This window comes from Excalfactoria chinensis, chromosome 1 (genome assembly GCF_039878825.1).
Source record: "Excalfactoria chinensis isolate bCotChi1 chromosome 1, bCotChi1.hap2, whole genome shotgun sequence".
NCBI lineage: Eukaryota > Metazoa > Chordata > Aves > Galliformes > Phasianidae > Excalfactoria > Excalfactoria chinensis.
In genome coordinates, this window is record NC_092825.1 from 71,068,275 (window position 1) to 71,081,937 (window position 13,663).

Sequence of the window (13,663 nt, forward strand, 5' to 3'; positions counted from 1 at the left end):
TGAAGAGGGACAATTGCCCAGTATAAGGTGTATTTAGATTATTGTGTATTTTGGTTGTTGTGTTTGGTTGCAGCTTGCCAAGACAGATGAGTAATGTAAGAAACCCCAGCACCATCCCCTGGAAGCTCGCAAGCAGAACACACGAAAAGAAAGAACCTGGGTAAGAGACACTTGAAAACTACTGCTGAAACAGTGTTACCTGGATGGGGTGGGAAGGAATACACTGCAAATGAGAACGTCCTTATCTGCAGAGGTCTGGGAAACCCAATATCCCAGCATTAGCGCTGAAAGCCTCCAGGGCTGGAGATTTGGTAGACGCAACCAGTTTTTTTTATTATTATTATTATTTTTATTCACTTGGGGCACCAAAATTCTTGATTGGTCAAGATTAGTTGAAGGGAAAATAAAATTTTAAAATGGGATATTTCCTAGGCAGGAGCAGGAGTGGTGCCTGGAAGATCAAAGAGAGTGAGAGAGCTGAGCCAGTTTGTAATGATGGCCAGGGGAAGGAAAAAAAAAAAAAGTATAGAAGTACAGGCAGAGGAAGGCACAGGAGGAAACAGGAGGAAACAGACAGCAAAGGAAAGAAAGGAAGAGGATGGAGACAGGAAATTACTGGCATTGGTCATAGTACAGGAAATTGAAAGGGGGATGAGGGAAAACATACAAGACAATTTATGCTAAGGTATAACAAATGCTGGAACCAAGAAGAGAAATATGAGGCCAGAGAGCTCAGTACTGAAACCTGAAACCTGATCAGTGCAGACAGTGTTTGAGATCTGGGCATTGACAAGGGGATTGCTCACAAAGAAACAGCAGCAGAGATCCAGAAGATCAGAGTCAGACCTCTCAAAGGCCATAGGTATAACGGCAATAAATACAAAAAGAACAGGATGGGAGGGTGAGACCCCAGCCAAGTCCCTGGTTACAACAGGTTGGGGAATAAAGACAAAGTTTCTAATAGATACAGGTGCAATATTTAGTTATAAAAACATGTAAGGGACAAATAAGCGATCAAACAACACCAATAATAAGTGCCACCAGGAAAGCTGAAGTGCAGCCATTCCTCCAACCACTGGAAAAATGTATACACTTAGATTTCTATATGTACCTGATTATCCAGTGCCACTAAAGGAGACAGATATCTTAAACTTCAAGCCCAATTCACATTTGGTAAAGAACAAGTCCAAAGATATACTCCAGAAAATAAAACTCTGGAGGCTCAAATTCTTATGTTACAGAAATCATTCCCTCCTGACCAGACAGAGGACTTGTAAAATGCAATGACACTGTGGATCGATGCATCAGAGACACGTGGACAATTGAGACAAGCTGAACCAACAACAGTAACTACCCAGCTGAAGATGGGAGCAGCATCAGTAAGACAAAATATTTTTGGAACTATAGAGACTAGAGTCTTTAGTAGAATATTTTAGCTTGTTAACTGTTGTATGAAGTCTTAAAAGGAAAAGCAGAAAGCCTGGTGTGGACTCTAGAATGTGGTAGTCTTTCAGAGATCTCAAGTTGGAAAGCCCCAGCTTAAAAGCTGTTGAAACTACGATCTTGCTTACACAGGACAACAGAAAAACAGAAAGTTGACTTTGGGAAATAAAATGACTTCATATATCCCCCATGTGGTTACAGCAGTATTGAATCAATAAAAAGGGAAGTTATTGGTTATCTCTGAGCAGGATCATGAAGTACCAAGTGATCCATTGATCCTGGTGGAACAACAGGATATGAAATTAGAGATATGAAAATGTTTGTGGATGGTATCACTTTTCTGTGAGATGGCTTAAAAAGGCTGGGTATGCTCTAACAACCAGAGATGAAGTAACAAGCTGGAACTCTGGCACTACCACCTCAGCAGAGAAAGTAGAACTCATGGCCTCAAGAGTACTAGACAAAAGGGAAAAGTGTCAGTGTCTGGATTGGCTTCCTTGCTTAAAGCTAAGAAAAATGAAACAGGATGGTGGGTAGCTTCAAACAGCCAAGAAATAGTTCTACCAGAATAAAATTACTGGGACATACACTGGAAATTAGATGCCATCATCAACAATTTAACTCAAATCTAGACTCAAGTTTTAAGCTTGCAGATGGAAAGAACTGTGAAAAGCATGGTGAGCAAGACTGAAGAATACCTGAAATATAACACACTGCAAAGAGACTACCTTCTAGAGTTACAAGGAGAGGGGACAGCCCAGGAAACTATGGGCAGGTAGACTTCTCTGAACTTCCACTCAAGCTAGTTACAGGTGCTTTGTGGTATTGGTTGATACTTAGGATAGCCAGAGGCTTATCCCTGTCATGCTGACAAATCAAGGGAAGTATTAAAAGCCTTGCTAAAAGAAGTAATACCTAGATTTGGAGTACCAAAAAGGATAAAATCAGGTAGAGGTTCACATTTTGTAATTGTTCAAAACCTAGAAAATATCACTAGAATAGAATGAGTTATGTACCCTGTATTGGCCGCAGTCTAGTTGAAAGACAGAAAAACTGAATCAAATAAATCTATGAATACTGTCTGACAGATGAAGGGACTAATCAAATAGAGAATTCTTTGCTTCAGTAGAAAAATAAACACATTGTAAATGAATAGTACAAATGACAGATAAGCATTTTTGAAAAGCAGGCACAAATAACGGGTATCAACTAAAGAAAAAGGGCAGAGAATGTGCAGACTGAGCTTGGAAGGTTGTGTAATCAACAAAAATAGAGTGGTATGGTTAGAAGGAGATAATTGAAAATAAATTAAAAATGCTCACCTGTGTAGACTCACAGGGAAAAACTCCAAGAAGAGTGATATCCAAAAAGTGATCCCTTCCTAGTGGCAGTCATCCTTTAAATGGGGTCTAGGAGAGGTGGAGCCTGGCTCCACCCTTTTTGGTCACACAGCTGCGTTGCCTTCACCTGTGCTCCCACAGCTGATTCATTGTGTGCCTCAGGTGGTCAATCAGAGGTACAGGCCACAATTCACCAGTTCCCACACAAAGGTATTACAAGGATGGACCAAAACAGGTCCCTAGGAACAGTAATGCCAAAGGTGATAGTGACAGATCTGTTAACTGCAATAACACAGGACTGAATACTTTCAAAGATTAAGAGAGAAGTTTTCAATCCGTTAGTAGTTTTCACTCATTCATTAGGTGGTTAATTCCCTCTTTAGGAGCTGCTGAATTGGAAAAGGCTGAAACAACATCTCAGCCGTCATGGAACACGTAAAAAATGAAGCATTAGATGCTATTACTGCCCTTAAGAAGTCCAAAGCTTAGCCAGGGTAGTACTGCAAAATAGAATGGCTTTACATATGTTGTTAGCTGCACAAGGAGGAGTTTGCATAGTAGTAAATGTTAGTTGTTATGTTTATGTATATCAGAGTGGAAGAATTATATTAGATATGACACAAAATTGAAATACTTCATAAAGTAAACCAGGATTATATAAGCTAGATTTTAACTGACATTTTAACCAAAATGACTTCCTGGCTTCCCAAACTGGACTGGTTGAAGAAGTTACTCTTGGGGATATAGTGTGTAATCACTGTATATATTCTTGCTTGTTGCATGATTCAATGTGGGAAATGTATCTCTAAATATGAAATTAAGATATAAATCATGAAAGATATCCTTTAAAAGAAAATGAAGGATTGATATAGGTTGATTTGTTTAGCAAATGGGATTAGTTTCAGAACCAACATATTAGTTTAACAAAACAAATCCATACGTGATAGTTTAAAACCTTTCCATTTCAGCTTTAGTGGGTGAATAGTCTTTTTTCCCTAAAAAAATTTGCACTGGGAACATAATAGAATACTTTAATCTTTCACCTCAAAACATGCAAGGACATTTTCCTCACGTTCCACATACAATGTTTGTTTTTTTTTTTTTTGAAAGTGGCTTACTATGGCCTAATAAGCAGTGGAAATCTTCAAACTAGGTAAAACTGGATGGAAGTGGGTCAAACAGTGATGGTGAAAAAACAGGAAGAAGTAGGTGAGCACTCAACCACCCTAGATACCGCTGAGCATGTCCAAAGGGATATTAGCACATATCTATGAGTCCTTGAAAAAGAATGAATATGTATGCCAATGTACTGCATGTGAATGTCCTCACTGTTCAGATGCAGAACCTGAACTCTGAGAGGGTGGGATTGCTTGTCAAGTGAAAAAGAAAGGGACCTAGTGGTCTTGGTTGATGCTCGACTGAACATGAGCCAACAGTGTGCCCTGGTGGCTAAGAGGGCCAATGGCATCCTGGACTGCATTAGAAATAGGGTGGCCAGAAGGAGCAGAGAGGTAGTCATCCCCCTGTACTCAGCTCTGGTGAGGCCGCACATCAAGTACTATGTTCAGTTTTGGGCCCCTCACTGCAAAAAAGACATCGAGGCTCTGGAACATGCCCAGAGAAGGGCAACGAAACTGGTAAGGGGTCTGGAACACAAATCTTATGAGGAGTAGCTGAGGGAACTGGGATTGTTCCTGTTCCTGTACAGCTTCCTGAAGGGAAGTTGTGATGAGGAGGGGCTTGACTTCTTCTCCCAGGCAATGAACAGGATGTGAGGAAATGACCACAAGTTGCACCAGAAGAGGTTTAGATTAGACATAAGGAAAAAAAATTCTCTCAAAGATTGTCAGGCACTGGAATGGGCTGTCCAGGGAGATGGTGGAGGTGGTGGAGTTGCTGTCCCTGGCAGTGTTCAAGAGGTGGCTAGATGAGGAGCTACAAGATACGGTTTAGTAGCTTGTGGTATCAGTGATAATGGGAGGACAGTTGGACTAGATGTTCTTGGAGGTTGTATGGGAAACTGCTGATCACAGCCTGAACCTCTGATTAACCATCTGAGGCAAGCGACGGGTCAGCTGCAGGAGCACAGGTGAAGGTAATTCAGCTGTGCTCCCAGGAGGAGTGGAGCTTGGCTCCACCTCTTCTAGATCTCCTTTAAGGGCTGACCACCATTAAGGCAGGATCTCTTTCTGGAGATTGCTCCTGCATGGAGTTTTGCAGTGAGCCTTGGCATCAGCAAGCAGCTATCCTTACTGCAAGCCTCAGTGTTGCTGAGCATTTGTTGTTTATCTTCTTTTCTGCATAACCTCCAGTTATCTGTCAACTTTACAATTGTACAATTACAACTGTACAGAGGTCCTTTCCAACCTTGTGATTCTATGATTCTATAAGTCAGCTGGTATGTATTGTAAGGAATAAAGGAATGCCATTTTCTAACACCACGTTGGAATTGGATTGTTCTCTTCCTGGAGTTTGGATGATACTGCTTGTAATAAATAAGCATTCCATTATGCAAGGTAATCAGTTTTTGTAGAGCACATAAAATCACTACAGGAAAACAGTCAATTCATGAAGAGCCTCACATGCTCCTAACTGAGCTACAAGCACATGGCTCACTTACACAATGCCACAATGCCTTTAAAAAAAAAAAATAATAAAAAAAAAAAAAAGTACCCATAGTGTATGTCCTCCAGAAGTTTCTGGGAAGATGGGAACTGAATATGAACTTGTCTATTTTTCAAGATACTTACTCAGTAAATGCTCTCGGGCACTGTGAAGATCACCTGTGACAGTCACCTAGAACCTAAATTCAAGCACTGTGTGATGATACCTTATGGAGAAGAGGTGCAGATGAGGAATCCACATGAACTCGAATGCAAGAAAAGACAGAAAATCCCCAGAATCCAGATACCGCAGATGAATGTCTATTTCTATCAGATGGTTTTAAGGTTATTCTTTCTGTTAATACTTTTTCTTTTGTAGAAAGATAGTAAACTTTGGAGGGAGAAAACTAGATAGGAATTAAGTACCTGGAACACCTATATTTAGGGAAGAGGAAGAAAGTTCAGTGACTCAGATTTTCCTGTTAACTGCTTTGGGGAAAGAGCACTGAAAGTTTGATCTTTTCTTCAGTCATATTCCTGCATTATGTTTGCATAATGAAAGAACTTCTCATATTAATGGGAAGAGGGTACAAGAAGAAAGCAAGGAGAGAATTGAAGTTCTTAAATTTCACATCCTCATCTACAAAATTAAGTCATTCTTTGCTAGTCCACTAAAACCTTCTGAGTTCTGTGGGAGTTCCAGCTACCCCATTAATTAAGAATAACGGGATAACGTTTTATGAAGTGCAGCATAGAATGTGGCAGCTATGGTGTGGCTTTAAATTGATTTCATTATCTCTTGGCATTCTCATCCAGCACAGTTAACAGCTTTCTGAAATAAATGACAGAGACTAACATAGAATAAAAGTCCAAAACTGCTGTTTCATTGAATTAAATGGGAATTTTGTGATTGACTTCAATAAGGTCAGGATTTCACCTAGAGAATATATCATCAAGGTCAAGGACAGAGAATAATAAAATACATTATTTTGTATGTTATTTTATTTTATCTTGTGTTTTGTTGAAGGTTTTTTTATTAGTTTGTTTGTTTTGTTTTTTTTTCCCCCCTCATCAACTTCAGAAATTCAGAACAAAAGAAAAGTACTTTAGGTTAAAGCTTTTCAGACCTGCAGCCTTTTCTGGTCAACTTCCATGGAAACAGAAAAAGAATTATGATATGTGACAAATCTGAGTTCCGAATTCCAGCCCCAGTAATTCTAACACTGTTATGTTAATCTAGCTGTTTTGGTATTCTTCAGAGCAGAAATGGGAAGAGAAATTGCAGAAAGGTTTAGAATACCAGCAAGTCACATCTTTCATAGCTATGGGGTAATTTCTCCATAAACATAACAAGAAAGGGGAAGTATGTATTCCAGCAACCCTGAGCAATGCAGAACTGCTATCTGAAGTTTAATTCCATAGCTTTTCAGTCAGCACCGATAAGCCATAAGGAACACTTCAAATGATGGCTTCAAACTGCTGCTTGACCATTTGATGTGCTAGAGATATAACAGATGGCTACTGCTAATTAACTCAGTCTATAGTCTGCCTACTTGTGTTTTTGTTGTGTTTTTTTTTGTTGTTGTTGCTGTTTTTTGTTTGTTTGTTTTGTTTTGTTTTTTTCCTAGTGAAAGAAGTAGAAAATGGGAGTAAGGCTTTGTGATGTTCCACAAACCAATTAAACTGTGCTGGGTTTTATGACCAGTAAAATATGAAGATTTTTTGGAAATAGCTCCAGAAATCTTCAGATTTTGATAAAAAAGAAAGCCTTTTTCATCTGGGTCATTATATAATTTAGCAGAGAGGTAATTCTATGTTATAGACACCTAGAGGACAGTTCCAGATTGTGAAGAATAAATCACCATTTATGATATCCCTTCCACCTCTCCATATGAGTAAGGCTGATTGCAGCACTTACACTCTGACCTCAGTGAAAATGCAGGGAGGCAAAGGAAGAATTAATCTTATTTAAAGTGTCTCTCAGTCACTTCCAAACAGACAATAAGTAAGGGATAAAAATCACAGCTTCTAAAACTGGAGATAGAAAGAGTGATCCATCTTTCTGCTACAGGACAATTTGTTACAGTGCTTATCAGTGTTATCTGAGTGAAAGTAGACACTGGGAAATAGAAAAAGAACCCAGTTATGACAGTGATACCTTGGGAAGAAAACAAAAACAGAAAACCCTTAATGGTAGATTAAGAATTCTCTAACATGGAAGATGAGGTTAGACAGGAAGCTCATGATCAACCAGAAGAGGTAGCTGAGCAGAAAAAAAAAAAAAAAAAAAAAAAAAGAATACAATGGGAGAGCATGCAAGAAAACCATAGGCTAGAGAGTGGTTTGTGTTAATCTACATGTCTGTTATATCTGCTAACAGAAAAGTCATTAGAAAAGTCCAGTCATAGTATGTCTTGGGAAGATAGGGAAAAAAAAACATTACACCAGATTTACACTGAGAAAGTTTTAAGCCTTCAACATGTCAGATATTTTGCAAACAACTTGCCACACTTTTCTCAAAATAAACTACAAACTCAATGAGATGTAGACAGAAAACAGGCCTCCCTTGTGAACTGTGATGCAAGAATAATTAAACCATCCACAATCCATATTTGATTTGTTTGGGAAGTTTTTCTCTATATTTAAATTACTGTTAAAATATCTTGCCAGGAAAGGGGATTACCCCTCATTTTTTAAATAGTTCATAATCTTCTAAGTATCACTCATTTTGGTTTATTGTTAGTGTCATCAAGGCCTTCAATAGTGGTGTGATTCAAAAGTTACATAAAGTAGTGAAAATATTCTAACTTCAGTGGGGGTGAGACATGTGCCTAAGCCAGACTTTTCACCTAATGCAATTCACAGAGCACTGCCACCAATAGGGATGATTCACTTTACAGAAACAAAACCTCTTAAGAGGCAGGAGCAGGACATTCTCAGTAAATTTTCCTACCTTAAGATCCCCTTGTCACTGTAAACACACAAAGAGATTTCTCATTGTGTTTGGAGCACTGGATACTCTGCAGGGAGCACCCTGTGTCAGTCAACTGCTAAACAGCACAGAATCATCTCCCCTATTCTCTACCTCCTCTGTCATTCACAGGAATATAGAGGCAAATTAGAAATGTATGAACTTCATATGTAAACTTTTAAAACAGTCATAGATCAAGTAATATATTTTAATACCTTTCAGGAACTATTGCTTTTCTCCAGACCATTTTTCCTCTACCTTATACTAATTTGTATTCAGTGCTGCTACCCTCAAATCTTTTCTAAGAACTCCCTAGTGATCTATCATGCCTTCCCTGTTTTTCCAGGTTTCTAATATTAATTTAGATCAATTATTTCACATACTCAATCATTTTTTTTTCCAGACATTTACTGCAGATATAGCCAATCAGTCAACATAAAATACAGCCATTCCATCACAATCAAAAATATGATTTATCAGCACATTCAATTAGAACCCACTGAAGTCAGTGATAAAACACCCATTCAGCTGAATAAAGATCAAGCCTGTAATTTACTGTGTCATAGGAATAAAATGTGGCAACAGATAAGGCTGGGATACATACGGGATTCCAATTTCAAACAGATTGTTTTGAATCAATTGTTTTCCAAGCATAATGATGCTCAGCTGAATACAGAGTTCCATCAAACAGCCTCCTGGGGCACACTGTAATTAAACAAAAATGTAGAGTGTGAAGGAAATAAGATAATTAATTTAAAAGTATCCACTTAGAAGAGTCCATATGAGCCTCTCCAAACCTGCACAAATTTATGCCGAAGTGCAGAACTCATTCATCAATGCAGTTCCATCCTTAACAAGGTATTTTAACTCTACTCATAAAACCACATTACAGAAAATATAGAAAGCAGTGAAACAGTTAATTGTGCCCCTGGGCTACATATTTGCTTTTCAAATATCTACTGTATAATCAATGTAATAACCATAATGCAGTATTGCCAATACTCTTCCAACCTGATGTCACCCAAGGGAAGAGAAAATTTTCAATCCTTCAAAGGCTTATACATAAACTCTGCAATAAAACCTTGGGTAAGTCTGTTGTTTTTTGAGAGGATACTCACAGCAGTTTTAAAGGAATGCTGGGGAAAAAAGGTTCATGGATTTGCACAAAATGGCCACAGTTTTAGGCTATTAAAATCACTAGGTTTCTAGTAATTTATAGAATAAGAGCCCAGGCTAGTACTTCAGTTCTACCACAAGCTTCCAAAGGGTTTTCATCAAATCATGTAACATTTGTATCTTAGTGGCTGTTTGTAAAACAGAGAAATTGTAAAGCTTCATCTAAGAAGGACTGTCAAAATTGCAAGCAGAACATACAATTGCCAGAGAGAAAATTGGGAGTATATTCATTTATGTTGAAGTTTTAACAAACTGGTAAACTGGTTCTTAATATTCTATTTTTCCCTCATTGTCTAGATTCCACTGAAAAACCATACATGTAACCGTTTCAATGATTTCTTTTTTCAGGTTCTTGTGTACTTACTTCTTCCATTCGGTAACCTTCAAACACATATACATAATGACCAGGACGGCCAACAAATCTGAAAGTAATCACAATATAAGATGAAGAAATAAAAGGTTAACTTCAGCAACATAATTCTTCTTTCATACTAGTTTAAACACTGCAGAACTAGATGCTTCAACTAATGAAATATAAAAGACTGAAAACTTCAATTTATTATTATTATTTTTTTAAATATTATGCCTATACACTTTCACACTACGTATTGACAAAATAATTTTATTAAAATACTTTTCTGTGCTAAGAGCAAAAATCTCTCTCCTGATAAGTGATCACAGACAAAACTGGCAACATGTAGTCTAAATCCATGCTCTTGGCATCTCAGTAATGCCCTGAATTGAGGGCATAATTACACAGCTATGCATAATTAAGGTTTTCCTGACTAAATTGGGTCGATGTTCTTCTCACTAAATTGAGAGAAATAGTGAAATCAACTTTATTATGATCATATGACACCAAAAAATGGTTAGAAAATAAAGAAGTCAGAGATATTTTTCATTAATGTCTTATAATAGTTACACCTGGTAATTTTTATCATTGATTCTCAAATCAATGACACTGCATAGGATTAGTGAACAACAAAGATTAGCTAACTTTACAGCCCCCAAAAGGAACGTAAACTGATATGAAGCAGAATTCAGAAGATGCTTTAAATATTTTTTCTGAAGTTTTAGCAAACAGTTATTTTAAGTTTTCCATTCAAAACCATGTGAAATGCTGTGGATAATTGGGTCCCAAAGGACAATGATCCTGGACCCATAGGAAGTAACACTTTATTTAGCAGAACAGCTGAATTAGTTTTTTGGTTGATCAGTTTGTTTGCCAAAATATTCAACTTCCAATTGAGTAAATGTGTTGTAATTTAACTTGGGTAAATAGTGCAAAATGTGAAGAAAGTGATAGGGAAAATAGTTCCACAGTTTTAAACCAAACTGGAAAGTAGTGCTTCAAGAAAAAATTACTAAAAGCTGAAAAGTGAACACATGTGAGAATTAGTATTCATCTGTGGACCTTCATTTTTACACTGAAAGAATTTAGTTTCTAAGCTGTGGATTATTTTTAGTAAGAAAACTAAGAAAATTGAATTTCAGAATAATGCTCTACTCTGAAGAGAGAAAGAACAGCACTCAAAGCAGCATTCAATGTCAGGCCCCCTCATTCAAGAGTTAGACAATTTTTGTCATAACTGATAAAGGTGGCCCAAATCAGAATTAGACAGCTTTTTGCCTGTATTTCTGAACACAGATCCATATCTCTGTTCATATCTATATGCATATATTTCTATCCATCTATCTTTATGTAAATACATAAAAGACATACATAAATACATAAAAGATTTGTCCCACCTTCCTTTAAAAAAGGCAACGTAAAAAATTGGTGCATATGAATTCACAAACTTCAAAAGGAATGCCTTCAAAATCAGTCTCTCCTCAAAAGTTTTCTCTGTTTTTGGTACCTCTGGAGAAGTTTATTAAAAAACAAAAACAAAACAAACAAACAAACAAAAACAGAGAAATCAATTAGTAAATATGTAAACATCCATTATATCCCCCAAATATGATATTAAACTACAAACTTCAGGTTCATACTGTTTTTTATTTCATACTTTTAATTTCTATCGAAGCACATTAGCTCCTTCACCATCTGACTCTGAATTTTCATAGTCTCTTTCCAAACTTCTAGATGGAAATTCAAGACACTTCGGTAGAAACATTAATAATGACAACAGAAATGAACTAGATTTCAAGTTGCTTATGGTTGTCTATGCAGTATGGTAGTATAAAGGACCAACAAATCCTGATAGCTTGCCTGAATCTGACAATACCTCATCTCTATTCTCATCTTTTTCACTGTGCTGCTGATAAAACGAGGCAGATCACACCAGCTTCCTCTGCTTCAAGCCATGTCTGTAAAATCTTAGCTCAAATCTCCAAGTACTCTGACATTTATGATTAAATATATATAATAGTAATAAATATATTTTATTAATATAAAGTGTATATTGGTAATAAATAGCAATAAAATGGAGGAAGGAATGAGGGGAGGGAGGGAGGAGAAAATGATAAAGATGATAAAAAGATGATAAAGATACAATTCTCATAAAAACAACATGTACTCTGATGATAATACTTATATATTTGTATAGAAAACCCAAATCTTCAAACAATTTGAAAAAAACTGTAGATGGCCCCATATGCCGGACAGATCCATAGAACAGCTCTGAGCAACAGGAACATCCAGTAACAGCACAGCAGTTCTTATACTGAGGGAGAGAAACTTTGGTTTTTGCCTTGTGCAGAACTCCCACAAATTTGAAATCAGACACTGGACAAAAATTTGCTCACCATATATGGTTCCAGAGACTCATTCAGCTCCTCACTCCCTCCCTACTCCCTACTATGCTAATACCAACAGAAGTATGCACAGAATTCACCCAATAGTTAGAAGAGTCCATTATGCAATAAATCGGTTCAGCTGGAATAGATACATTAGAAAGAGAGAAAACTCTCCAAATAAACCCAATAAACTCATAATAAATGGTTGTTTATGCAGCATGTTACACACACATGCACACACACACACACACACGCAAAAAAAAAAAAAAAAAAAAAAAAAAAAAAAAAGTATCTGAAACATTCCAGGTGGAGAAGTGGAGAGTGAGCACAGAAATCTGGTGTGGGTCTTAGTTCAACAAATACATTGCTGCCTTTGTAAGACACAAACACAAGAAGCTTTAAATTTGTCTCTGTTTGACTGATCCTTCTTTAATCTTGGTGAAATTCAGAGTGAGATAATGAGTTCTAAATCAAGTCTGTCATTATGTGATTACTGAAGGTGACATGTTCATCTTTTCAATACCAGGATATAATCTGCACTTCTGCTGTTGTGATCTGGAAAAAAGGGGTATCATTACCTTGCTTTGCTGTGTATAGAAGCAGATGCATTACTTTGATCCTATGAAGAATGCAATCAGTATTGGTGGAACTATTCTTGTGCTAACTGATGTACTTAATTTTTCACCCAAAACACTGAGAGTGTTTGATGTTGGAATAGAACCCTATTTTGTCAAGAGCTGTTCCTCTTACCCAGCAAGCAAGCTCCTCAGCTTTTATATTAACTCCATTGTAAAAAGAAAAATATGCATGTCTTGCTCTGTACCAGAACAGTGAAATCTCATAATGTAAACACTTACCACCATTAACAAATTTTATTTATATATATATATATATATATATATATATATATATACTGCAAGTTGTGGCTCAAACCCCCAGTTTACAAAGGCATGTCTGAGCATCTTGCCCCATAGGCCACTGACACTCTTCCATGAGAAACATTCCTATTAGAACCTCCTTGAATACTCTCATGCCAACATGTGTAATGTACTAATGAGGAATGTGGTGAGTTAGCTTTACCAATTTCTGTCAGCCATTTGGCAACAGCTCCATAAATTTCATCAAGTATAAGTATCACAACGAGATTAATGATGACAGCAGTTGCAGTCACAGTCACTCGAACATTTGACCTGGTTGTCTCATTTGTGCTGAATGACAAAGCTGCTGATGTAGTAATGCGGTACACGATCACACCAAATACTGCAGAAAATGTCAGTGTAATCTGCAAAGAAATATACATATAGGTTAGTTTAATTACGATATTGGCTTTTAAGCAGAAGCACTGAATTAAATGTTCACTTTGTGCTATGACTTGGAACTCTGTGGTTATT

At 37.1% G+C, this 13,663-nt stretch overlaps 1 protein-coding gene across 1 annotated transcript in view; it reads right to left on the minus strand.

Moving 5' to 3' along the window:
* The window catches only part of ANO2 (anoctamin 2), a 179,234-nt gene that overhangs the window by 33,778 nt on the left and 131,793 nt on the right, over nt 1-13,663 (minus strand). Inside the window, exons 16-19 of the mRNA XM_072335289.1 lie at nt 13,353-13,554; nt 11,283-11,394; nt 9,898-9,955; nt 8,962-9,062 (exon numbers count right to left, since the gene is read on the minus strand). Of these exons, the coding sequence (XP_072191390.1) occupies nt 8,962-9,062; nt 9,898-9,955; nt 11,283-11,394; nt 13,353-13,554 (473 nt within the window). The remainder of the gene's footprint in view (nt 1-8,961; nt 9,063-9,897; nt 9,956-11,282; nt 11,395-13,352; nt 13,555-13,663) is intronic.